The sequence below is a fragment of the Notothenia rossii genome, assembly GCF_949606895.1.
Source record: "Notothenia rossii genome assembly, chromosome: 8".
Taxonomy (NCBI): domain Eukaryota; kingdom Metazoa; phylum Chordata; class Actinopteri; order Perciformes; family Nototheniidae; genus Notothenia; species Notothenia rossii.
The window spans coordinates 49,613,525-49,639,286 of NC_136906.1; the positions used below are offsets into that span (position 1 = coordinate 49,613,525).

Below are 25,762 nucleotides of genomic sequence, written 5' to 3' on the forward strand. Positions count from 1 at the left end.
CGTACGGTAAATCACCCGGAGTATACTGTCTATTAGTATTTTGTGTGTGAATGCAGACATTCTCCTGCTATGAGAAACATGTAAGGCCATCTGCTGACATTGTAGTTGATATATGGAAACGCTAGCTACTTCGTTAGCCCAGTTAGCACTGAGTCAATGGCTTGTTCAGTGTAATATGCCAACCTACTATGAAAAAAAGCTAGTGGTTCATATTAGGCTAGCAAGAACGTGTTTACAATTGCAATCTTATACGGTTTTAATGGTTTTAGCAGTTAGCACTGTGTCAATGGCTTGGCAGCCCGAAAAACGTTAACCCATTTACACAGTCGTTGTAGATATACCTTGTTTGTTTTAAACGTCATAAATACACAAACAACAATGAATACTTACAGGTTTTGTACCCGAATCTCCCGCTAGTCCAAACAAAGTAGGAACAGCATCGTTCTTCAGTGCCCTACGCTGTACATATCCGGCATGAATCGCTGAAAGGTTTGGGAAGCTTTGTTTCGTGAATGGCTGGCAGAGGGTGCGGCCATAGCTCTGGGCGTGGCTAATGGATATCCCAGTGAAATTATTATTTGAATCCTCGATATATTCTTAAAGGGAGAGTAGGCTGACTTAGTAACTGTTTTAGGCTGGAGCCACACGAGAACGAACGGTAACGGTCGTATCCGCTACAGTTCTCTATCATATAGATAGAAGGTTCGGCCACACGAGGCCGACAGGGAAACGCAGATAACGATAATGGGTCCCAAGGTGGGTAGCTCCGGGGGGCCAAACGGCTCCGTGTCTACGCCCTATACCAGGGGTCGGCAACAGGCGGACCGCGGTCCGGATCCGGACCCAGACGCCGACCTATACGGACCCGGACCTATAATCAATACATTAATAGGGGATTTTCAATTTTTTAACCGCCGCCGACAGGGGGCGAAAGAGACGAGTAAGCGATACAGGGAGAGAAACACAGAAGAAGAGACGAGAGCGCGGCAGAGAGAAGCGGAGAGGAAATTGAGTGAAGAGAATAATTAGCGATACACGGAGAGAAGCGGAGAGGAGAGTGAACAGGCGTGTTAGCGGCAGACAGGGAGAGACAAATAACTACACATGGCGCTCTCCAAGAAGAGGAAAGTGGACAGTGAGAACAGAGTTATTAACCCTGAGTGGACGGACTCATTCATCCTGCCCACTGGGAGCACAGAACCAGTGTCTCATTTGTTCAGAGACCGTGGCACTCATTAAAAGTGCCAAAACGCCACTATGAGACAAAACACAAAGTGTTTGACCAAACATTCCCTCTCAAGTCAGAAAAAAAGAAATATCGTTCCAGGGCAGGCTAACCGAGGCTAACCAATGAGCACCTGCATGTGTGTATGCAGGGGTGTACTGGCCATCTGGCATACCGGGCATCGTCCCGGTGGGCCGTTGACCCAATGTGGGCCGGTCCGCAATGTTTTTTTTTTCTTTTCGTTTTTTTTCCTCTAAATTCCCTCCAATTGGGCCGGCCAATTGGCTACAGAGGGCTAGCAGTGTGTTGCCAGCATCGACACATATTATTGGTCTATTGTTTGTCATTGTCAATCAATCATGAGCTGATAAGCTCAGAGAGCCCTGACAGTGCTGTCAATCACAACACAAACCAGGGTGGGGCGGGACCTCATGGCATGGGTGGGAGTCGCGGGACGGGCTGCCTGCTGCTGAGCTGAAAATGGATAAGCAGAAGAAACGCCCGGGTGGCGCTGAAAAACTGCGACTTAAAAAGCTGAAGTCTCTGGAGGTGGAGGCTGCTAAATATTCTAAATTGACGGACCTATTTGGTGCCGTGGTCACCGCCCCAGCAGGTGCTTCTGCGCCGGGAGACGAGCGAGTGGAGGCATACATCGTAAGTGACGTTAGCCTGGGCTGGCTAGGCTACATTTTTGAGACATGTCCAAAAAAAAAGTAGAAAACGTTTTTACATTGAATGTGATGTGACCTAATTAACTGCATAGTCCTACTTGTGACAACAGAGTTGAAGGGCTGTGAATGTTGGTAGTTGTGGTTGATTTTGTTTAAATATGCCGAATTGTGATATTATGGGTTTTTATTGTTCAGATGATTTAGCTAGGCTAGCTAAGAGCTGCTAACGTCAGCGGTTTCTTGTAGCCATAGCAACAGTAAACGTTCACATGGACCAACGAGCTGTAAGTAGAGATGAAGCTGCAGAATCAAGCTGTATTGTAAAATACAGATGAGATACTTTGAATTTTAGCAAAAAATATAAGTAAACCTATAGGAAATAATTAGATTAATTTGCAATATTTGCCATTGAATTTATTGTAATCTTTCAATTCATTTATTGTTTACTGAGGTGGTAACTATTTCATAATTTGTGTGTAACTTTAATTTCTTTGTAAATGTGTTACTTTTACTGTAGTTTTCAAATGGCTGTGTATAGTGCTGTCTTGAGCATTTTCAGGTATTGTCACAAAGATCTGACTTTTTTGCATTGGAAAACACTAAGTGTCATAATGAAAACATGGCAAAGCCACTAGTGTTGTTACGCTCGCGAACGTTTCGTTCAATATGAACTAATCTTTTATCTTAATAATAATAATAATAATAATAATAATAATAATGCATTTATTTTATAAGGCGCCTTTCAAGGCACTCAAGGTCGCCGTACAACAAGGTTAAAAACAATTTTTACAAACATAGTTAAAAGCAAAACACAGTTTAAAAACATAACTACTAAAAACATACAGCTTGCAGCACAGGTCAGCCATACGCTTGCCTGAACAGGTGGGTTTTGAGGTGAGTTTGGAAAGTGGTGATAGTGTCCATGTTTCTAATATCAGGGGGGAGGGAGTTCCAGAGGTGAGGGGCAGAGCGGCTGAAGGCTCTTGACCCCATGGTGGAGAGACGGGCTGGGAAAACTTTGAGAGTGATGGAGGAGGCAGACCTAAGAGACCGGGTGGGAATGTTGACATGGACAAGGTCAGACAGGTATGGGGGGGCGAGGTTATGAATGGCTTTGAAAGTATGAAAGAGGATCTTGTAGTCAATGCGGTGTTTAATGGGAAGCCAGTGGAGTTGGTGTAGTACAGGGGTGATGTGACTGATGACAGGGGTTCTGGTGATGATACGGGCAGCAGCGTTTTGGACCAGTTGGAGTTTGTGTAGGTGTTTGTGGGGGAGACCATAGAGAAGGGAATTGCAATAGTCCAAGCGGGAGGTGACGAGAGAGTGGACCAGGATAGCGGCACTGTGGGGAGTGAGTGAGGGGCGGAGGCGGTTTATGTTTCTGAGATGAAAATAGGCCGACCGGATGGTGTTGTTGATATGGGTGTGGAAGGAGAGGGTGCTGTCGAGGACGACACCCAGACTCTTGACCTGAGGGGAGGGGGAAACCGGGGAGTTGTCGATGGTGAGAGTAAAACTGGGTTGCTTGGTGAGTGTGAGTTTTGAACCAATGAGGACTACCTCAGTTTTATCACTGTTGAGTTTTAGGAAATTTGAGGTGAACCAGGATTTGATTTCCTGTAAACAGGTACAGAGGGAGGGGGGTGGGAAGGTGGAAGAGGGTTTGGAGGAGACGTATAGCTGGGTGTCGTCCGCATAGCAGTGGAAATTGATGTTATGTTTACGGAAAATCTGTCCAAGGGGGAGGAGGTAGATGATGAAGAGGATGGGGCCAAGGACAGAGCCCTGGGGGACACCGGAGGAGATGAGGGAGGGATGGGATGTGAATGATTTTAACTGAATGAACTGAGTACGGCCGGAGAGATATGAGTGAAACCAGTCTAGGGGTGTGTCAGATAAGCCAATGGATGTAAGTCGGTCAAGGAGGGTGGAGTGGGAAATGGTGTCAAAGGCTGCACTTAAATCAAGGAGGATGAGGATGGATAATTGTCCAGAGTCAGCTGCTATCAGGAGGTCGTTTGTGATTTTAATGAGGGCTGTTTCTGTGTACTCAGGTGAGTAGAACGCCAACACGCTAAATTTGAACAGTCTAGATCGTTTTGACAGTAGCCCAGAGTAGAGACCACCAGTATCCCGTTCGCCACAGATAGGTGATCTGCTGCAAGCTGTACAGAGAATCGTAAAAACAATAAAAAAGGCAACCGGAGAGCAGCGGCAGCTAGTCGCGCCAGCGTACACTACCGGAGTGCCAGGCCTGTAGGTGGCGCTGTACATTATTCTGTAGTTTTGAGTTATTTCCCCATCTAATGATAAATGCTTTCCCTATGTCCAGCCCAGACAGGTTCAGGGCAAGTCCAGCTGGTCCGTTCAGGGAGAGAGCCAGACCAATTCAGGCAGCCCAAAGACTGCACCACCTGAGAGGGAAAAGGCTGTAGAGAGTGAGGAGTATGTCAGCCCAAAGACAGGATCACCTGAGAGGGAAAAGGCTGGAGAGAGTGAGGAGTGTGTCAGCCCAAATACAGGATCACCTGAGAGGGAAACAGCTGTTGAGAGCTATGAGTGTGCCAGTCAAATAACAGATTTGTTTTCACAACCTGATCAAAGAAATCTCCAGTCATTTTTAAATTACCATCCTCAGCAAAAAAGTAGCAATCCAGTGGTGCAGAAAGTGTTCTGTAGCAGAGACGGCACCATTAGAAGGTGGCTGACATACTGTCCAGAGCGTCACATGCTGTATTGTTTCATCTGCATGGCATTCGGTAAGATAACTGATAGCAGTCTGTTCATCAGTGGAATGTCAGATTGGAGGCATATACACCAGCGCACAGAGGAGCATGAGAGAAGCAGTGGACACAGAAACTGTGCTGAAGCTTACCTCTTGAAATCCGCCAGTGCTGATATCAGCAGTGTGTTTGGTGGCAGTCAGATGTCGGCGCACAGAGAGCAGGTCAGAAAGAGACGGCAGGTTTTGGAGCGCATCATAGATGTCATCAAGGTTCTTGGGAAGAGGGGACTTGCATACGCGCAAGCGTGAACGCGCTCGTGAACTGTCAACGGGGGGGGGGCTTGGGGACCTCTGTGTCGCCTGTCAGCGCAACTTACATGATGCCGTTTAGACAATATAATAATAAAGGGCGGTGCTGGCTGTCAGCGAACCGATCCGGCCTTTCTGCGCGACTATCACTCAAATGCGGGACATAGTCTCAATGTGTGGGACGCGGGACAAATAATAAAAATGCTGTGTGTGCAGTCCCGCACAGTGCGGGACACCTGGTCACCCTACACACACAGTTCTGCCCCTCACACACACACGCTTCAAATCAAGTTGCATAAATGCTTGAGCTACGTTTCTATTATAATTACTGTGAAATCTGCCTATTATGTTTTCGTCATTATTACAACAAACACACACTTGCAACTGATAACACTGGCAATGATTTTAGATGTATTAGACTATTAAAAAAAGAAATCATGCTTCAAATAAGTCCAACGCCCACTACACCACTGACTGCAACTACAAAAAGCTAAGGTTTGTTTTCTCATCAGGAAATGCAGACCGGCTCAAACAAAATATTTTTAAATCATCAGCCTCACGATCATTTAATGTATCATATGTTCGCCGAATTGACATGAAAGCACTAATAAATGTAGTTTCATCCACTTGAGTTTACAAAAATAATCGATTTGTTTTTATATCACATCCGACGGGAGGAAATTCAGCAGCTCTCACTACCGATTTTTAATCCTAATTTAATCATCATCTTCACCACGATCATTTATGTTTATGTTCGCCGAATTGACATGAAAGCACTGACAAATATGAATATACTGTAGTCAACTTAATTAAAACGTTATTAACGTGCCTAAACTCAGTAATTCACCATTTCTACGCATGACAACACACTTTGTCTGTGTTTGGCTCTCTCGCCGCAAAGTGAAGCGTTCCCGCATTGACGTCACTTCCGGCTTCCCCCAAAACCTCAAAATGAGTCGAAGGAATTTTCCCGCGATGTTCGAAATTATTGATATTTATCGGAACGGTATCGCTTTTTCTTTTTTAAACTGACGGTTCGAGATTACTAGTAGCCCACTATTTCATTGCACAACAGTTGTTGGGTTCGTGTCACAGGCTCTTTAAGCAAGTGCTTGCAAGGATTTGACAGGAGGGCCATCCATCCATCCATCCATCTTCTCCCGCTTATCCGTGGTCGGGTCGCGGAGGTAGCAGTTCCAGCAGAGAGCCCCAAACTTTCTTTTCCCTGGCCACATCAACCAGCTCTGACTGGGGGATCCCAAGGCGCTCCCAGGCCAGAGAAGAGATATAATCCCTCCATCTGGTTCTAGGTCTACCCCTTGGTCTCTTCCCAGCTGGACGTGCCTGGAACACCTCCCTAGGGAGGGGCCCAGGTGGCATCCTAACTAGGTGCCCGAACCACCTCAACTGGCTCCTTTCGACGCGAAGGAGGAGCGGTTCAACTCCGAGTCCCTCCCGGATGACCGAACTTCTCACCTTATCCCTAAGGGAGACACCAGCCACCCTGCGGAGAAAACCCATCTCGGCCGCTTGTACCAGCGATCTCGTTCTTTCGGTCATGACCCATCCTTCATGACCATAGGTGAGGGTAGGAACGAAAATGGCCCGGTAGACAGAGAGCTTTGCCTTCTGGCTCGGCTCCCTTTTCGTCACAACGGAAGGAGGGCAACCAAGGAAAATATGCAGGCCGAGTTGAAAAGCTTTGCACTCCAGTGGAACAGGCTGAAGGCATCCCCATTGGCAGAGTACAAAGCAAGAACAGTAGAAGATGAATCAGGTGGTGAGGAGGACAACACAGAAGAGGTTGAGATAACTCCCATAAGCTGTTGCTCCTGCAAAGAATGCCCTCTGTGCTGCTACCAGATACTTCGCCGTTTCAACATGCTAACAGATGCATACCCTGTCCTAGGCCTTGCTTATACTTCAAATACCTGCTTACATTATCCCTCACACAGGTGAGCGCACATTTTCAATTTCGAAGTTTATTAAAAACAGACTCAGAAGCACCCTCTCATCTGATAAATTGGAGGCATTTTTGTTGATGGCCACAGAGAAAGACATCCTCATGTCCTTGGACTCTGACTCTGTGATAGACAGACTTGCAGAGAAGAGTGAGCTGCTTAAAAAGCTGCTCCACTGATAAGGCGAGAAATATTTAATATTATTGTTATTATCACACATCACACATTATGGATGTAGTAATTCATTATTTGTCATTTTAATGATGCTTTTCAGAAGTTGTATTGTGCTTATGTGTTGATCCTTAATGATGTGATCATGTACACTAAATTATCAATTATTCTCCATTACAGGTTGTTCTGATATATTTGAGGAGTCGTTCTCCCTCTGTTCTATATGTGGACTTGTTCTCTCATTTAGGACCACTGTTCGAATTTGGTAAGTTTATCATGTATTTTTTAATGTTGTATAAATTCATACTTCATAATTTTAAAAAAGTTTTGAAAGAAACGTACATCCCAAAAGTTTTCAACTCTAGGTGCAGGACAGAGGAAAACATTTTATTTATTTTTCAGACTTAATAATGTATCCAATTCCCTCTCAGGTTGACCACTTGACATGTGAGAGCTTGAGGAGTTGTTCCCCCTCCGTCCATGTTCGAGGACTTGCTCTCTCTCTGCCTCCACTCTCTACCTTCACTGCACCAAAGTTTGGCTGTTGAGTCTCCTCTAGTATGGTGAGTTTATCATTTTTTATGTTTTATGAAATCATACTTAATTTGTGATGATTAGAGACTTAATAATGTATCCGATTCCCTCTCAGGTTGACCACTTGACATGTGAGAGCTTGAGGAGTTGTTCCCCCTCCGTCCATTTTCAAGGATTCGCTCCCTTACCACTTCACTACTTTTTGAGAAGTCTATGATTTGTTGAGTATGTCATGTGTCTTATAATGTTATATGAATTCATACTTGATTTGTGATGATGAGAGACTTAATAATGTTTCCATGTCTCTTTTAGGTGGACCACCCTATATATGAGAGCCTAAGGAGTTGTTTTCCCTCTGTCCCCTTTTGAGGACCTGCTTTGTCTCCTCCATCATTCACTGGGCCACTTTTAGGTTCCTGAGCTTATTTCATGTGGTGAGAGGAATGCAATATGTGTATGTTTAAAGGTTATGTTTAAAGGTTTATGTGAAGAAACATACTATATGTGTGATAAAATGACAATTGGTAATTCATAAATGTCTCTTTATATTCTCTGCTACCATTATCTCCTGTCAAACAGGTGTTCCTGACCTGCTAGAAGTTCTTCTATGATGCTTGAGTCATCCATCATATCTGAGAGCTTCGTCTTGACTTTGTGAGTTTATTATGCAATTTGTTTTGTCTCAGATTGAAACAAAAGGTTTGATTATGATTATTTCCTGGCTGAAGATTTTCATATTGATGGTTTTAATTTCAAACATCTGCATATCTTTTAAGTTCAATTAACAGTTATGCAGGTAGGCCTTAGGGCTCTTTTGAGACTTAAGTCATCCTTCATGACAGATACATTTGTTGACTAAGTGTCACTACGTCACAAAAAGGCTACATGGCTACATATATTTGTCAGTACACAGATACTGAGTACAAGTTCTGTTTGCTGTTTCTTTCAGGTCACGAATTTGGTGAGGAGTGGAGCTGGCTGGCTGCGGACGAGGAAGTATAGAGCAATACATACTTGTGCACATACACGTATATGAGAATGCATATCTATTCAGACCTGTAACCCATGTCTTAGACTTTTCACACAGCTACAGTATATATATATTTTTTTTTTTCCAATTCTCTATTTATGGTTTCATAATGAGTGAGTGAGTGAGTTTCAGCTCTAATGCTGCTACTGTCTGTAATATGTTTCTATTTAGATTATTTGTCAGGATATTTTTTTGTTATTATTGTCCGAGTCTGGTTTTAACTAATACTGGGCTTACACCAAAAGATTTTCACAGTCACAGACTAAAAACTGAAAGGGTAGCATAAGGGTTCTTCCCGTTAGTCTCGTCCCACCCCTAGTCATGACATAACTTCTGTTGTGATTTGACACTATAATGAATAAAGATTGATTGATATAGCTGTCAATTTTAGTCCTTGAGTTCATAGTTAAGTGCTTTATTTGTTAACTGCTATCAAGGAATATGACTCTCCTTTGTAGTATGCATGAGAGAAGATGCCGCAAGTTTAGTGGACTTCTATGTAGTGTCCGCTGAAAATGTAGTGGGCTGGTCTGGACAGAAAATGCCAGGGCTGAATTTTTGTCCCAGTCCACCCCAGTGTGTATGAGAATAGCCCAGACACCATTTCAGCCCAGATTTAAACTCCTGGCAGGACAAGCTCAAGCTCAATTCTCGCACTGAAACGAACAAAGTGAGTGAGGGACTGAAATATAAGAGGGAAAGAAAGAGAAACTTTAAAACTGTTCAATTGTTATGATGTGTAAACACTGATATTGTTCTATAATCGTCTGAAACTGTTAAGTCATGATGTGAAATGGTTAACAAAGAAAAAGGGAAACGCAAGCTGCTCCTAAACTTTATTTTATTTATCTAAAATTAAGCACTTTTAAGATGCACACATTTTCAAAAGTTATTTAATTTATTTTCTCCTATTTTATTAACACACAAAATGTCTGTTTGTCTGCTGTAGTCCATAGTTCTAATTGGCACAAGACTTTGCTTCACTAGAGACATGAAGCTACCAGTATCCAACAAAGTAGTGACCTGCTGGCCATTAACAGTGACAGCTTTATATCGTTGAACACGTTCCTCTTGATCCCCAATGGGCCCGAACTCTGCACGGGTGCATAGCAAGCGCCTGTGACCTTAGCTTTGCGTAGGGGACACACAGAAGCTATGTGGCCTGGCTGCTGGCAGTAATAGCAAATGAAATCCTTACCAGCTCCTTGTTGGTTTTGAGGCAGTGCTAGGATATCCTGATATACTTGGCAGCTCCAACCCGCTCCAGCAAGTCATCAATTCTTGGCATGGGATAGGGATAGGAGTTGACCTTCCAGAAATCCATGCATATCCGTAGAGACCCATCCTTTTTGAAGACGATGACCACCGGGCTGCACCACTCTGAGTTGGATGGCTCAATCACTCCAAGTTTTATCATCTCTTCTACCTCTTTCTGCAGTTCTTCTACCATTTTTTTGTGGGACACGGTAGGGACGTTGGCGGATTGGTTGTCCATCTTTTAGTCCGATGACATGCTCAACAAGGGTGGTCTTCCCCGGGCTGGCAGCCAAGAGTGAAGGAGCTTCATTGAAAATCTTGAGGATCCGTGCAGCTTGCTCAGGTGCAAGGTGCGTCAAAACAGGAATGGCAGCCACAGTTAAGGTATCCAACCCATTCTCGACCTCCTCCTCCAAGTTCACCTCCTTCACCAACAATGCCTTTTCGGGGGCCTGGACAGAACGCTCCTTCCACTCTTTCAGCAAGTTCACGTGATAGGTCTGTTTGTTTTTTTTCTTCTCTGGGTGATTGATCTCATAGGTGACTGGACCCATCTTCCGTGTGATGACATATGGCCCTTGCCACTTCGTCAAAAGCTTGCTGTTGGATGAGGGCAGCAGCAAAAGGACTTTCTGGCCAGGCTGGAACTCATGATGCCGAGCTTGCTGGTCATACCAGGTCTTCTGGCTTTTCTGGGCCAAACGCAGGTTGACTTCAGCCTCCTCCTGGTATCCTGCTAACCGATCCCTCATCTCCAGCACAAACTGCACCACTCCTCTATCACTTGGAGTGGTGGTAGGAGCCTCCCAGCCTTTTCGGAGTAGATCCAATGGGCCCTGAACCTCCCATCCATATAGCAGCTCGAACGGAGAGAATCCAGTTGAAGCCTGGGGTACCTCTCGGTAGGCAAAAAGCAGGAATGGGAGCCAGCGGTCCCAGTCCTTACCAGTGTCATCAACAAACTTCTGCAACATCTTCTTCAGTGTCTGGTTGAATCTTTCCACCAGGCCATCAGTCTGCAGGTGATACGGCGTGGTCTTGATCGCCGAGATGCCCAGTTGTCTGTAGAAGAGCTGCATCAACCTGGAAGTAAAGTTTGTTCCCTGGTCCCTCAGGATCTCGTCTGGTATCCCCACTCTGGAGAACAGCTGTACCAGCGCACGCAGAACCGATGAGGCAGTGATGGTACGCAGGGGAAAGGCCTCCGGAAACCGGGTGGCGTAGTCACACACGACAAGAATGTACTGGGGTCCCCCACTGCTTTTCACCAGAGGGCCGACAATGTCCATGGCAATCCTGCAGAAAGGAGTAGATATGACAGGCAGAGGCTGCAGGAAAGCTCTGTCAGACTTGCGGGCGGTGAAGGTTTCTGGCATGTGGGGCATGTGGGGCAATATTTCTGTATATCGGTATACATGGAGGGCCAATAAAAACGTGCGCTGACACGCAGATAGGTTTTATGGTGGCCAAGGTGCCCGGCCCATGGGATTGTGTGTGCTAGGTGCATGACAAGTGACCTACAGCTAGCTGGGACAACAAGACGTTTAAGGTCATCAGTAACTGTGTACAAAATATCCTTATCCACCATAAACATTTCCTTTCCCACACACTTTTCATTTCCGTCCTTTACCACTTTAGTGAACAAAGGTTTTAGTGTGTCATCCACTCTCTGCAACACAGCAATATTTTCTGGTACTACCCACATCTTATCCGTCTGTAAACCTTCCCTTTCATGAGCCGTTGGCCTTAGCTGCTTCTCAAAGCGGCGTTGGCGACGTGATTTTCTTGGCCCCTTAGTGCCACCCTCACACAGACTACTGTCTAAATCTGGGAGTGGTTGGACTCCAGCTTTCGCTTGGGTTCTAGTTACCATTGGGCCAGAAACATTAACATTTACATTCCCATCTTCCCCAGAGTCAGTGTTCACAGAGAATTATTTTTCATGCAGCAAGTCCAAGAGTACTGGTAAATCCCATCCCAGGATTGCATCAACACGCAAGTTCTGTACCACCCCCACCCCACACTCAACAGGTAAGACTGTCCATCAATGATCACGGAAACGTCCACCTTGGGATACGGATACTTATCCCCGTGAACACACAAAATGTCTGTTTGTCTGCTGTAGTCCATAGTGCCAATTGGCACAAGACTTTGCTTCACTAGAGACATGAAGCTACCAGTATCCATCAAAGCAGTGACCTGCTGGCCATTAACAGTGACAGCTTTATAACATTGAACACGTTCCTCTTGATCCCCAGTGGGCCCCAACTCTGCCCGGGGCGCATAGCAAGCGCCTGTGACCTTAGCTTTGCGTAGGGGACACACAGAAGCTATGTGGCCTGGCTGCTGGCAGTAATAGCAAATTAAATCCTTACCAGCTCCTTGTTGGTTTGAGGCAGTGCTAGGATATCCTGAGAACTCTGGTCGATTCTCTCTCTTTGCCGGGCTGGAGTGCTGGTTGGGATGTGAAAGTGGTTTATCGTGCTGGTGGTCCTCCTCTGCGGGCGTTGATGTACTGGCGCGCCAGCTTGGCAGCCGCAAGACCCTCTGTAGGCTCATGCTCTTTCACCCAGGTCATCACCTCCGGTGGGAGTATCCGAAGCATCTGCTCAAAGATGATGGCCTCTGCAATTTCCTCCTTGGTGTGCTGCTCTGGCTGAATCCAGCGCCGGTAGAGACCTTTAAGGCGATGGTAGGTCTCGATGGGGCTCTCTTCAGACGGTACCACCATAGATCGGAACTGCTGCCGATACGTCTCTGGGGAGATGTCGAACTTTGTCAGCAATGCTTCTCTCAGGTCTCTATAGCAGTGGGATCTCTCCTCGTCCATTGCAGTATAGGCCTCCAATGCCTTCCCTGATAGCAGTGAAACGAGCCGGCATGCCCACACCCTGTCTGGCCACCTCCACGTTTTGGCAATGCGCTCAAACCGCAATAAATAGTTCTCAATGTCCTCACCGCACTGGTACGGGGGGATTTTCGGCTCCGCATAATGCCTCCACTCAGGCGTTGGCTGATCAGGCTGGCTATCGGCGTCTGATTGAGGCAACGGATTATCAGCTGGAACAGAAGTACGCAGGTCTCGGAGCTCTGCCAACAGGAACTCCTCTCGCCTTTGCTGCCCTGATAGAAAGTCTTTCATCAGTGAGAGTAGTTCTCCCCCTGGTTCACTGGTTGACCCTGAGGCCATAGGAGCTGCTGGGGGTCTCCCATGCTCTGATTTGGCAGCCGTGTTCTCCTCCTGCTGCTGACACCGGGATCGTAGTCCCGTGCGCCGCTCCCCAACGCCGCCCAGCAACGCCGCCCAGCTTCCTCCGACTAGCCATCCCACTTCTGACACCATATGTGACCCGCTCTATCGAAATCAGTCGGAAGTCGCAACGGCTCATTTCAAAATAAACGTGGATTTGAGTAAAAAACTAGTTTTTCGGGGTTTTGGTGTTTTGTTTGATTTCAAATAAACAACGTCTTGGCTTTCAGAATCTGAAACTTTTATTTCCAAAATCAAACGATAAATACATGTTTGAAGCTTGTAATGGGAAGATGACAGCTCTCACGCTGCTCTTCCGCAGCGCTGCCCCCCCTCCCTCCGGCTGACATTATGAATGAAAAGCGTATAGTAATCATAAATAACACGGCAGAGTCCGTGATAGTTTATTTTCATCTGATTTCAAATAAACAAAGTCTTGGCTTTCAGAATATTAAACTTGTTTTGCCAAATTCAGATGATAAATACAACTTTGAAGCTTGTAAAGGCATCATTACGAGCGGAGAACGGAGTAACGTAACGTCACAGCTGGCATAACAACAGCCGGTGTTTCTTGTGAGGGTTTTCCCCGGGAAACCAACACAATACACACAAACGCAAAATACACAAACACACACACACACACACACTATATAAACCAACATTATTCCTCGCGACCTTCACCCAGTAAAACGAAAATATTTTTCCTCCGTACTTTGACAATTTATTAGCCGCTAATCAGATCGATGGATTCCAGAGAAGATCAAATCGCAAGACTGTTGAACTCCAACATTGTGAGAGGGACAGCCTCTGATGAGCAATGGGTTCAGCTGATCACTGATTACTTTTTGACGGCACCGGTTGAAGTTTCCCCGTTATCCGGCTCCGATTTAGAGTCAGACAGCCCTGACACTGACAGCAGCCCTCAGACCACGGATGCTGAAGAGGATGAGGACACCACAGAGGAACAACCACTGCTGAACGACCCGGTGGCTGAGACACTTCAGTCCGTACGGCATTATGTGAGCGAGGACAGCGCTCAAGAGATTGAGAGGGCCCGTGACTACAGGTGTAGCTGTACATTTAATGATGGAGTTCCCTGTTACACCCGTTACACCCCTGAGGAGATGGTCAAGAGATGAGACCAAATGAATGAAATGACTAATGGTAAGTAACGTTATAACTTTATATTATTTAAATACCTTTGACTGTGGTAACGATGTGTGTGTGAGTATGGGTTAGTGTTAAAAACATAACAACAATTAAAATAATGCTCACATAACCACCTACAACTTAAAGTTGGCTAATACTCATTGAAAAATTATTGTGGTGAACATTTTCATAAATGTTTCAACCCTACATTTTATCCACATGGGGAGACATATTTTTTTGGCTACCCCTTAAATCCTGTGGCCCCAGCCTAATTATCTAAAGATGTGCAGAGATAGGCAGCTACAAATGTATTATCTCATGTGAGAGCAGTTTACTCTGGAGTCACTGCCAGACTAGCCTGTACTTATTATTACCCTTTATAATAGATAGAATATGTGTGTATGGGAGTGTGTTTAACATAATACTATAGGCAATGTGTGGGGGGTGGGCCTATGTGTTCTGTTACACGTTAAAGATTTAAGTTGTGTGTAATGAGTGATTGACACAACACATTATGCAATGTTATATGATTTTCCAGGTGAAAAGCATTTGGTGCTACTTGGAAAGATAAGCTCCAACATAAACCTCTCCAAAGAGACCGCTTGTGCAAAGAGAGGACACCAAAAGGAGCGGAAACAGCAGAGAACGTCCTATTTCTTAGATGGGCACAAAATCTGCCGGGAGACTTTCAAGTTTCTACATGGGTGAGTTTGATTTTGAAAAGGCTACTTCACTTTTGGTAGTGTTACTATTTTCAAATGAAGTGGTAATAAGCCATGCATGAGTTGAACTGAGTTTGACAATAACTGAATAGAAGCAGAATTTACAGCAATAGTAATACATAAATAAATAAATATATATATATATACATGCTTTTACATAATGAAAAAATACAACGACAATGTATATACTACAATGCATACATTAAAGAAAGCCATAAAAAACAATCAAAGACTGATGTTTTAAACCATTCCAGAATTTCTCAAGACAAGCTGACAGGTATCATCAAGTTCTTCAAGGAACATGGCTTGGCCTCAAGGATAAGACGTGGTGGTCGTGTGGTGACCAAAAGGGTGTTGTCCTTTGAAGACATCCAGCGAATTGTACGGTTCATTACCAACTTTGCAGATGTCTTTGCCATGCCACTTCCTGGACGGATTCCAGGGTTTAAGAGGACGGACATCAGTGTTCTACCAACAACTGAGACCAAGTCCTCTGTGTGGCGGAAATACAAGGTTCAGATGCAGGAGAAGGGTGTGTATTTTCTTATATTTTAATCTTGTTTTTTTGGGGTTTTTTTACACGAGGAAACCTCAATGGAAAACTAATGATGAGTAATCTAACAATGCTATCTTTGTCTTTAATCACCTTTCCAGGTCACCGTGCTGCTGGCAACAGCACATTTAGGAAGCTGTGGAAGGAGCTGACTCCCAGTGTCATTATTGGGAGGCCGATGACAGACCTATGTTGGTTCTGTCAGAAAAACAACATTGCCATCTACCGCAGCTCCAACTTTCCCGACTATGTCAAGTCAGCGAAGCTCAGGAAGCAGGAAGAACACCTCCGCACCGTGGGGGTGGAGCGTCAGGCTTACCAGGAGATGGTCGCCAGCTGTAAAGAAACAGCTAGAGAGCTGGGTGTCAAATTAGGACCCAACCAACCCTGTAGCAGAGACATCACCATCCACTACAGCTTTGACTATGCACAGCAGGTGAGGTGTGTGAATGTGATGAATGCTGTGATAATCCAGAATGTTTGGAATGTAACAATATGAATATTCACACATTTTTAGAATTAGAGTATAGATCACTCATTAGTTAATTCATCTGTTGGTCTGGTGTTACAGGTTCACTACCCCAGTGACCCTCTCCAGCCCGGGCCCATTTACTTTATGGTTCCCAGGAAGTGTGGACTGTTTGGTGTCTGCTGTGAAGGTGTTCCTCAGCAGGTAAACTACCTCATAGATGAGGCTCATTGCAGCAGCAAGGGTTCCAATGCTGTCATTGCCTACCTCCACCACTTCTTCTCTCAGTATGGGCTTGGGGAGAAACATGTTCACCTGCACTGTGACAACTGCTCTGGTCAGAACAAAAACAGATACCTCCTCTGGTACCTTGCTTGGCGGTGCATGGTGGGACTCCATGAAGATATCTCCCTCAACTTTCTTATTGCTGGCCACACCAAATTTGCACCTGACTGGTGCTTTGGCCTGTTTAAGCAGCAGTTCCGCCGCACACCAGTGTCCTGCCTGAAGGACATCAGCCAGGCTGTCAGGTCCAGTACCGTCACTGGAGTCAACATCCCCCAGCTGGTTGGCAATGAGTCAGGGGAGACCTTCGTCAAAACAGACGACTGGCACAACTTCCTTGCCCCCAGCTTCAGACCGCTTCCAGGTATCAAGAGGTACCATCACCTACGCTTCACCAGTGCCGAGCCTGGAGTGGTCTACGCCAAGGAGTTTGAACGTAAAGAAGAAGAATCATTCAAGCTGCTATGCACAGGGTGCTTTACTGACCAGGAGGCACGTCCCACTGAACTGACTCCCCCTGGGCTTGATGAAAAACGGCAGTGGTATCTTTTTGAGAAGATCAGAGAGTTCTGCACTGAGGAAACCAAAGACATCACCTGCCCCAAACCCTTAACACCTCATCTTTAATGAGTGAGAGTGCATAATACATCAACACTATGTCATTCTTCTATAAATGCTGTAAATATATATTTCATATTGGTTTTAAGTACTGTTAGCTACTCTGTTGATTGTTTGCTATTTTTATATTGTGTAGTATATTTATCTGTTCTGTTGCTTGCTTCTTTCTCTAAATTAGCTTTTGTGCCAAATGATTCTAATGTTGTTAGAGGTTAACATGCAATCAGTTCATTTAAGTATTTATTCATAGTGTTTTTCATAAAAATTGTATATTGATGATTCTGCACGTGGGTATGGGTGTGCACGTGAGTACGGGCGTGCACGTGAGTACGGGTGTGCATGTGGTCTGGGTGTGCACATGGCCATGTACATGGGAATAGATGTGTGCGCATAAGCATGTGCTCAAACATGACCAAAATACATACATAAATTGATGAACGTGCACGTGAGTTCGGGAGTGTACGGGAGTGCACGTTGGTACGGCGTGCATGTGTATGTGAGTGCCTTTGTTCCATGTATTGATGTATGAAAGTGACAACAAGAGAACAGTATATTGTGTGTGTGTGTGTGTGTGTGTGTGTGTGTGTGTGTGTGTGTGTGTGTGTGTGTGTGTGTGTGTGTGTGTGTGTGTGTGTGTGTGTGTGTGTGTGTGTGTGTGTTTTTGTGCAAACAGCTCTAGATGAATTCGTTTTATGGTATGGTTCATTTGAATAAATACCTAAGAAAGTACTGCAAACTTTGAAGGCCTTTTTCTCAAAATCATGGTTCGATGACATTCATTATGTAAAGTGACGTATTTTGCTTAATATTTGGAGGACAAAAACAATATTGATATCATTAGAAAGCTAAGAATCTCATCTTTCCAACAGTGTATCAAACTCAAAATGTGTTTCAGGGTCAATGTGACTGAAAATGATAGAGCAGGTCACATATGTGACGGGGTTCTATTTGTCCATTCGATACATAGGCTTAGTCAGTTGTTTAAGCTCCAAACTTTATTTATAATGCAGCCCCAAAAAATATATATATACTGTTCGACAAAAAGGTAAACAGTATAACATAAATAAACAAAATCACAGTTTCCCAAATTAGGTTGTCTGTCCCTCTAACCACATCCTAGCTGTTGCCTTCACTGCAACACTCTGCCGAATTACTCTTCCAGGGCCAACACCGTCCCTTTTGTACCCATAGCCCCTCCCCAGAGGCTTACCGTCAACCGGTTAAACAATTATCTCCAAAACACATTGTCAACAGAAATATAATTTCCTCAAAGATGAGGAAACTATCCAACCCAACACGTTCCCTTTGCTGGGGAGACGGCGGCGAAATTTCGAAATCTAAAATTCTCCGGTCAAAATGTCGCTTATTGTTTAGGTGTCCTTTGACACTCAGGCAGTCATATTATTAGCTAGAACTAGCTGGATCTGATCGATATGGACATAAACACGAGTGAAGTCCAATCGGACAGGAGAGAGAAATCAGAGATCAGCTGCTGCTGACGGAGAAAAAGAGCCCCGTCTCTCCCCACCTCTGCTGCTAAATCCATCACGGAGAATAAACAGAAGGGCAACCATGGTAACCATGCTCGGAAGTCTTCTTCGCTGCTTTTGGTGTATTTTGTGGCGGAAGTACAGCGCCACTTACAGGCCCGGCATATGTACTAGAGCGTCTCCAGCGGGTCGAGCGGTCTCGTGTGGAAGGACACGTTTCTGGTGCCTATTGCGTGTGGATGGAAGACTTTTTTGATAACGATTTTGGTTCGTTTGTGTTACCGTTCTCGTGTGGCTCCAGCCTTAATGTTACTGTTGAAACTCAGTCCATGACTACACCTAGATTTCTAGCTTTATCTGTTGTTTTCAACATTGACGAATGAAGCTCAGTGCTGACTTTTATTCGTTCCTCCTTGACTCCAAAAAACGTAACAAGTTTTATCTTTATTTAATTGGAGAAAGTTCTGACACATCCAATCAACTTACTCTTGAATTGGAGCATAGTCTCCTGGTGAAATGGTTACCGTTTTTTCCGGACTATAAGTCGTGTTTTTTTTACCTGTCTGGCTGGTCCTGCGACTTATACTCTGAAGCGACTTATTGAATTTTGTCTGACTGCGTTCAAACTCCGGCCAATAGATGGCACTGTATACAATCGTGACGGGGTTACGTATTGTAACCCTAGTTCTATAAGCACAGGCGGAACCCTCTACTGGACTCTATGGGTACTACTCTCATCAATTATACGCGAGCGTTCACACACTGAAGTCGTATAAACCTAGCCGGCAAATCAGGGCGAGCCTACCTGAATGTGCGTGCATATAAGGTAGCTACACCTCCTGACTGTCATCCTACAGCCTCTTCAGCGAGCGGCATATGAAAGACAGGGCCCCTAGGTAGAGGGCTCCGCCTGTGCTTATAGAACTAGCGTTACATTACGTAACCCCCCGTTCTATCTCACACAGGCTCCGCCCTCTACTGGACTCTATGGGTACAGTGGGTGGAGCCCCGATGGATAAACGCCCTGTCGCCCTACAGCATCGACCCACTACACTGCCCCTGACTGGCCTTTGGTTAACAGCCACCGCACCCCAACTTCTTATCATTCGGTTGTGACTGTGGAGAAGTCGGGGTCGCAGCTTACTTGGCTGGGTAGAGCCAATTGGTCTGAATAAGCCCATAGCTCCATCCTGCAGGTGGCAGCGCAAGTGACTATACACTGTGCACTACGCTTCCCAGGTCCCTAAGGAGCATGGGGCAAGTGAACCATGTCCCCCACACGCTTACCTCGTGTGGAGTGTGTACGGACCTCAGTGGGGAACTCTCTCCCCACCTGCCCATAGGCAGGCGGGAGAGTCTTCCAGCCCTGTATGGGGCTTGCTGCGCACCACGTTTCCCAGGTCCCTAAGGAGCATGGGACAACGCAAGTGCATCATGCCCCTGGGGGTTAGATACAGCTTACTGACTCACAGCCTCCTCCCTTCACCAGTCCTGTGTTGCCCCAGCAAGCACCGACGATGAAAAAGGAGCCAGACATGTCTAAGAGATACTTACCTTATGAACGGGCCTGGCGTAGACAAAGACGCCGCTGTGCATAGGTGGACGACTAAAGCCCTCTAGCTGTATAACCCTCCACCTGGAAGAACTCCTTAAGTTCTTAGGAACAGAGGAGGGGTTCGGTCTGAGTGTCGCCCTGCTACGGTCACCACAAACCAGAAGGCAACTCGGGTGCACCGATAGAGCGGTCAGTTCGCAAGCTCTCTTGGCAGAAGTCAAAGCAAGCAGCAAAGCTGTTTCTTTTTGCTTCTCTCTCTCTCAATGATAGCGCCTACAGGGAGGATAACTCCAGAGGCTCAACGGTTCTGTAACCAAAGCCTTGAGCACAAATGGCAGTTCCCATTGCGGGGTGGAGACATGCACCACTGGGCGCTGTCTCCTGATCCCCTGCAAAAAACGCTTCATAAGCGGTTGGCTAAAGATTGGTCTGCCGCCAAATCCCTCATGGCAGGACGAGATGGCTGCTACATACACATTGACTGTGGCATGAGCAAGCCCCTTGTCCACCAGTAGCTATAGACTTGAGCCACACGAGAACGGTAACACAAACAAACACGGAATAACAAGGACACTTATTATTTTAGTTGATTTATTTGGATTATCTAATTAGTTTTGTGCATTTAATGTTTTGAGTTTACTTATAGTATTTCGTCAATTGTTTGATTTTGTTTATTTTCTTTTGTTAACGTTTGGATTTGGTTTAATTAGTTTACTCATTCTTGTTGTTTACATTTATTTAGATTTTGGTTTAATTAGTTTACTCATTCTTGTTATTTACATTGATTTAGATTTGGTTTATTTGAGTTGTTTCCCTTTTGTTTATCTTTCTCCAACCGATTTTAATACTCTTGCTGACTTTTAACTGTGTTTCTCTTGTGCCGGACAGGTGCTGTGGGCCCGAGGCGGCAAACCCAATCCCTGGTGGTGGTGTTCTTCACGTGTCCGTTTTGTTTGGTGTGCAGTGTCACGGGTGATTTTGATTTGGACCCTTCCTCCCCTTTTTGTTAATTGCCACCTTGGTAAGCCCCAGCCCTGTCCTTCTCCCTCCTCCCTGGAGACCTTTTTTAAAAATTAAAAAAATATTGTTTATTATTAGAAATGTGATATGTATAAATACAATAACCATTGTGGTAATATCCTTTACACTGTCTGTGCCTGTGGTGTTCAAACGAACCTGATTGCCTTTTTATTAAATTGGATAACTTTAGTTTTAGTAATTTCCTTGGGGCGAAACTCCCCATGGTGGCGTTGTCAGCAAACCGAGCATTTTACACGAGCCGCACCACACCACCACACATGGTTGCCATGGTTGCCCTTCTGTTTATTCTCCGCGGTGGACGCTCTGGCTCTTTTTCTCCTTCCCCGAGGCAAGCATTTGCTCCTGCTGTATATGTCTCCAGTAGTCCACCAGCAGATGAAAAACACCCACCTCTCCGCCTCTTCCAAGGAACGAGGGAACCGTGCGACAGAGTTTTCGTTTCGCCGGTCAACATGTCCGTTAAAGTTTAAATCTTCCGGACAAAATTAGAAAAGTGCCGGTCAGAGGTCTTCTTTGTTATTTATTGAGCTTTAAAACAAATTGATAACGACTCTATATAATAATATAAGAATAATAAGTGGAGCCTCTCTTTTCCTCCCCCTCTTCTGACAGCCCAGCAGCTGATCTCTGAGCAGGAGAGGTGGAGAGAGGCGGGGCTATTGCGTCATCGTTATCAGGAAATTATCGTATAGGCGTAAACACAGAGCCGTTTGGCCCCCCAGAGCATTTCGTCCGCAGATCTACCCACCTTGGGACCCATTATCGTTATCGTTTTCTGCGTTTCCATGTTGGCCTCATGTGGCCGAACCGTCTATATCAGTGGTTCTCAACTGGTGGGTCGCGAACCAGAAGTGGGTCGCGGACCCATTTCAAGTGGGTTGCAGATGTGAGGAAAAAAAAGAAAGTATCTTTTTTTTTCTTTTCGAAAAAAGTCAAACTTTTATTTTGAAGGCCCGATTTTTCTAACGCTGTGCATGCAGTAGGCGTTGGACTGGAAGTACCGGAGACCATAAACGGTTTTCAAAACTTCTGTCACGTAGTGATCATCTTCTCAATAAAACATCTTTGCTGAGATTTTTTCGAGTCTTCTGGCCAATCAGAATCAAGATTGTTGCCGGAAGTCTCCACGGAGAATAACTTTGCGGCAGAACTATTCTTTATACATCCATGGGTACAAGATCAAAATGAACACATAATGAAATATGACCCCCGGTTTGATGATTGACAGGTCACAGAACAATGGCAGCTATCTACCCTTACCCACAATTTAAAGTAATTCACACACATCTCCTCTTTACTGTTCTCTCTGTGTGCAGCCACACCTGGAATCATCTCCTCAACAGATGTTAGGTCAGTTTGAGGAGAAGTGTCTTTGACTAAAGCATTGCTTAATGTCAAAGCACACAGTAAAACTTCAGGCGTCACTTAAACTATGAGGAACCCTCCTTTTGTAATATGTTTGCACTGTAAAAAGTCTGACTTCATCAGCCCTTCATTGCAGCAATACTAAAGAAAACCCAGAACATTCAGCAGTAATTAGTGACATAGGCTGGTTTAGGTCCTATCTATCTGAACGCTCTCAGTTTGTACGTGTCAACGATGAATCTTCCATGCAAACCAAAGTTAGCCATGGAGTGCCACAGGGCTCAGTGCTTGGACCTATTTTGTTCACACTATATATGCTTCCGCTTGGCAATATTATAAGGAATCATTCTGTAAATTTCCACCGTTACGCGGATGATACTCAACTATATTTATCTATCAAGCCTGATGAAACCAATCACCTAAATAAAATTCAAGACTGCCTCAAGGACTTAAAAACGTGGATGACCTTAAACTTTTTGATGTTAAACACGACCAAAACTGAAGTTATTGTACTTGGCCCAAAGAATCTACGAAACAAACTATCTAAAGATATACTAGTTATGGATGGCATTAATTTGGCCTCCAGTGAGACTGTAAGGAATATTGGTGTTATATTTGATCAGGATTTATCTTTTAACGCCCACATAAAATCAATCTCAAGGACCGCCTACTTCCATTTACGCAACATTGCCAAAATTAGGCATATCTTGCCTCAAAACGATGCAGAGAAACTAGTCCATGCATTTGTTACTTCTAGGCTGGATTATTGTAACTCTTTATTATCAGGGTGTGCCAAGAAGTCAGTCAAGTCGCTTCAGCTGATTCAAAATGCTGCAGCTCGTGTACTAACCAGAGTTAGGAAAAGGGACCACATTACTCCTGTTCTGGCTGCCTTACACTGGCTCCCTATAGAACCCAGGATATAATTTAAAATTCTTCTTCTCGCCTACAAAGCCCTTAATGGGCAGGCGCCATCTTACCTTGAAGAACTCATTATACCCTACTGTCCTACTAGGGCATTGCATTCCAAGAATGCAGGGTTGTTGGTTGTTCCTAGAGTCTCACAATGGGAGCCCGAGCCTTTTCTTATCAAGCTCCACATTTGTGGAATCAGCTTCTAGTTTGTGTTCGGGCGGCAGACAGCCTATCCGTTTTTAAGAGTACGCTTAAGACCTTCCTTTTTGATAAAGCTTATAGTGATAAAATAAAATAATCTAATAAGAGTGCATTGACGTTAGATACGTTGTGCCTCTTCACCTATACATTTTAGTTCTTACTCTTTTAATTAAATCCTAAAAACTTAGATCTTATATTTAAAAATGTATCCAAACCTTTCCCTCTATGACCTCTCAAGGTTTATTAGAGCGTGACAGGTTGCAGAGAACGCCTAGCCCGGCCGGGGAGTGTGGAACGTAGTCACTGACCCACTCCTACCTCTGACAAATTCAGGTTCAAATGGGGACCTTTTTCCCTGTGTGTGCGTCTCCACCTCTGTTTCCTACTTGTTACTTGCTACCCTTTTCCCTCAACCTATCCTAAGGGAGTGCATGTATGGAGACACGTTAGTTTAGCTGCTATAGGCTTGGACTGTTGGGGGGGGGGGGGCACCTTACTCCGTCTTTCTGGCTGTTTGTACCTGTGTACTCTCATGTTCCGATTAACCCAGTTTCCCCCAAATCTCTTTTTTGTGTCCATATATACACCGGGATCCTGAGTCGAGGATAATCCTGTTGCTGTGGTCCTGTGTCCTGGATCCTCTATCCTGAGTACTGGATCTGAGTCCTGGTCTTCGAGTCGTGGCTGAACCTGTCTCTGCGGTCCTGCCAGACTCTCACCATACTACTTCCCTGATGGCTCCCACAAGATTGCTGACATCCTCGTGGATTCATCTTCTTATTATAGATACATGCATTTCCAAACATTTGGACTACCTATGTTGTAAATGTATTATCTTTTCGATTTACACACGGCATCTATTGCACGTCTGTCCGTCCTGGGAGAGGGATCCCTTCTCTGTTGCTCTCCCTGAGGTTTCTCCCATTTTCCCCTTTAAACTGTGGGTTTTCTCTGGAAGTTTTTCCTTGTACGATGTGAGGGTCAAAGGACAGAGGGTGTCTTATTGTCATACTGATATTCTGTACACACTGTGAAGATCACTGAGACAAATGTAACATTTGTGATATTGGGCTATATAAATAAATAAACATTGACATAATGATTTTTGTCGTCTACTTGTAAGCTCCATTTAGTTCAATCGTTCTTTCAGAAAGAGGATTTTGGTTGAAGACATTGAACAGGCAGGAGGACTTACACTCAACAGTGCTCAGTTGTTATGTGAATTATGAAGGTAGTGTGCAGGCATCAGGGCTGAAATATTCACTCGCAGACCGTCCAGAACAGAGAGCCTGTTCTCTTCCTTCTCACAGAGGAATTTTACAACGGGAAATTGTAAAAAGCTGCTTATTTTTAACAATATCTATGTCAATGTTGGTGAATGTATTATGAACATCTTACTTAAAGTTGGGCTGAGCGTGTGGGACAGAAACTCTCTCTTGAGGGAACACGAAGATTTTAGCCTTTGCAGACCATTCACATGCACAAAAACCTATAACACACAGGAAAGGGAACACACAAAGAATAGGGCCTCTATAGATACAGTATCTGATTTATAGCAATGCATTGCATTGTGCTTTATTCCAATCCAATCCAATCCAATTTTATTTATATAGCACTTTAAAACCTTCAGACCAAAGTGCTGTACAGAGAGATAAGCTCACACAACATAATATAAATACATTTAAAATACAAGATACAAACACAAAACAAACCAGAATAAACATAATAATAAAAAATAAAATAACAGCCATATAATAAAAACAATAGACCACTGAAAGCAAATAAAAGCAACAATCTACTTGTTTCCGAATGCTAAGGAGAAGAGGTGGGTTTTAAGACGGGATTTAAAAGCAGACAGTGTGGGAGCCTGTCTGATTAGCAAGGGCAGGTCGTTCCACAGTTTAGGGGCGGCAGCAGAGAAAGCAACTGATCAGCTGACCTGAGAGTGCGAGTGGGCGTGTAGCTGTGTAACAGCTCAGAGAGGTAGGGCGGGCCAGACCATTGAGGGCTTTCAAAGCAAATAAAAGAGTTTTAAAATGAATCCTCAAATGAACGGCAGCCAGTGGAGCGAAGATAAAATGGGGGAAATGTGCTCGTGTTTGCGTGTGCCAATTAGGAGCCGTGCTGCTGCATTTTGCACCATCTGAAAGCGAGCAAGGGAGGATGCACTTATCCCCATATATAGTGCATTACCATAATCCAAGCGGGAGGTGACGAAGGCATGGATTACCGTTTCAAAGAGGTCACTATTTAAAAAAGGCTT

At 44.7% G+C, this 25,762-nt stretch overlaps 1 protein-coding gene and 1 long non-coding RNA gene across 5 annotated transcripts in view; both read left to right on the forward strand.

Moving 5' to 3' along the window:
- The first annotated feature begins 1,405 nt into the window (after positions 1-1,405).
- LOC307016374 overlaps positions 1,406-25,762 on the forward strand; it is a 157,711-nt gene continuing 133,354 nt past the window's right edge. The window contains exons 1-6 of one of the 4 annotated variants that reach the window (XR_013801787.1): positions 1,406-1,879; positions 7,497-7,628; positions 7,715-7,824; positions 7,912-8,033; positions 8,179-8,253; positions 8,549-9,014. This is a non-coding gene — a long non-coding RNA (uncharacterized lncRNA). Of the gene's footprint in view, positions 1,880-7,416; positions 7,629-7,714; positions 7,825-7,911; positions 8,034-8,178; positions 8,254-8,548; positions 9,015-25,762 lie in introns of those variants that run through there. The other 3 variants (XR_013801789.1, XR_013801788.1, XR_013801790.1) reach the window with 3 other exon arrangements.
- LOC307017487 (uncharacterized protein) lies at positions 14,321-16,970 on the forward strand. Its single transcript, XM_079647106.1, has 4 exons — positions 14,321-14,989; positions 15,262-15,539; positions 15,662-15,996; positions 16,132-16,970. The coding sequence occupies exons 1-4, from the start codon at positions 14,805-14,807 to the stop codon at positions 16,939-16,941; spliced, it is 1,608 nt and encodes a 535-aa protein (XP_079503232.1). The 5' UTR covers positions 14,321-14,804; the 3' UTR covers positions 16,942-16,970.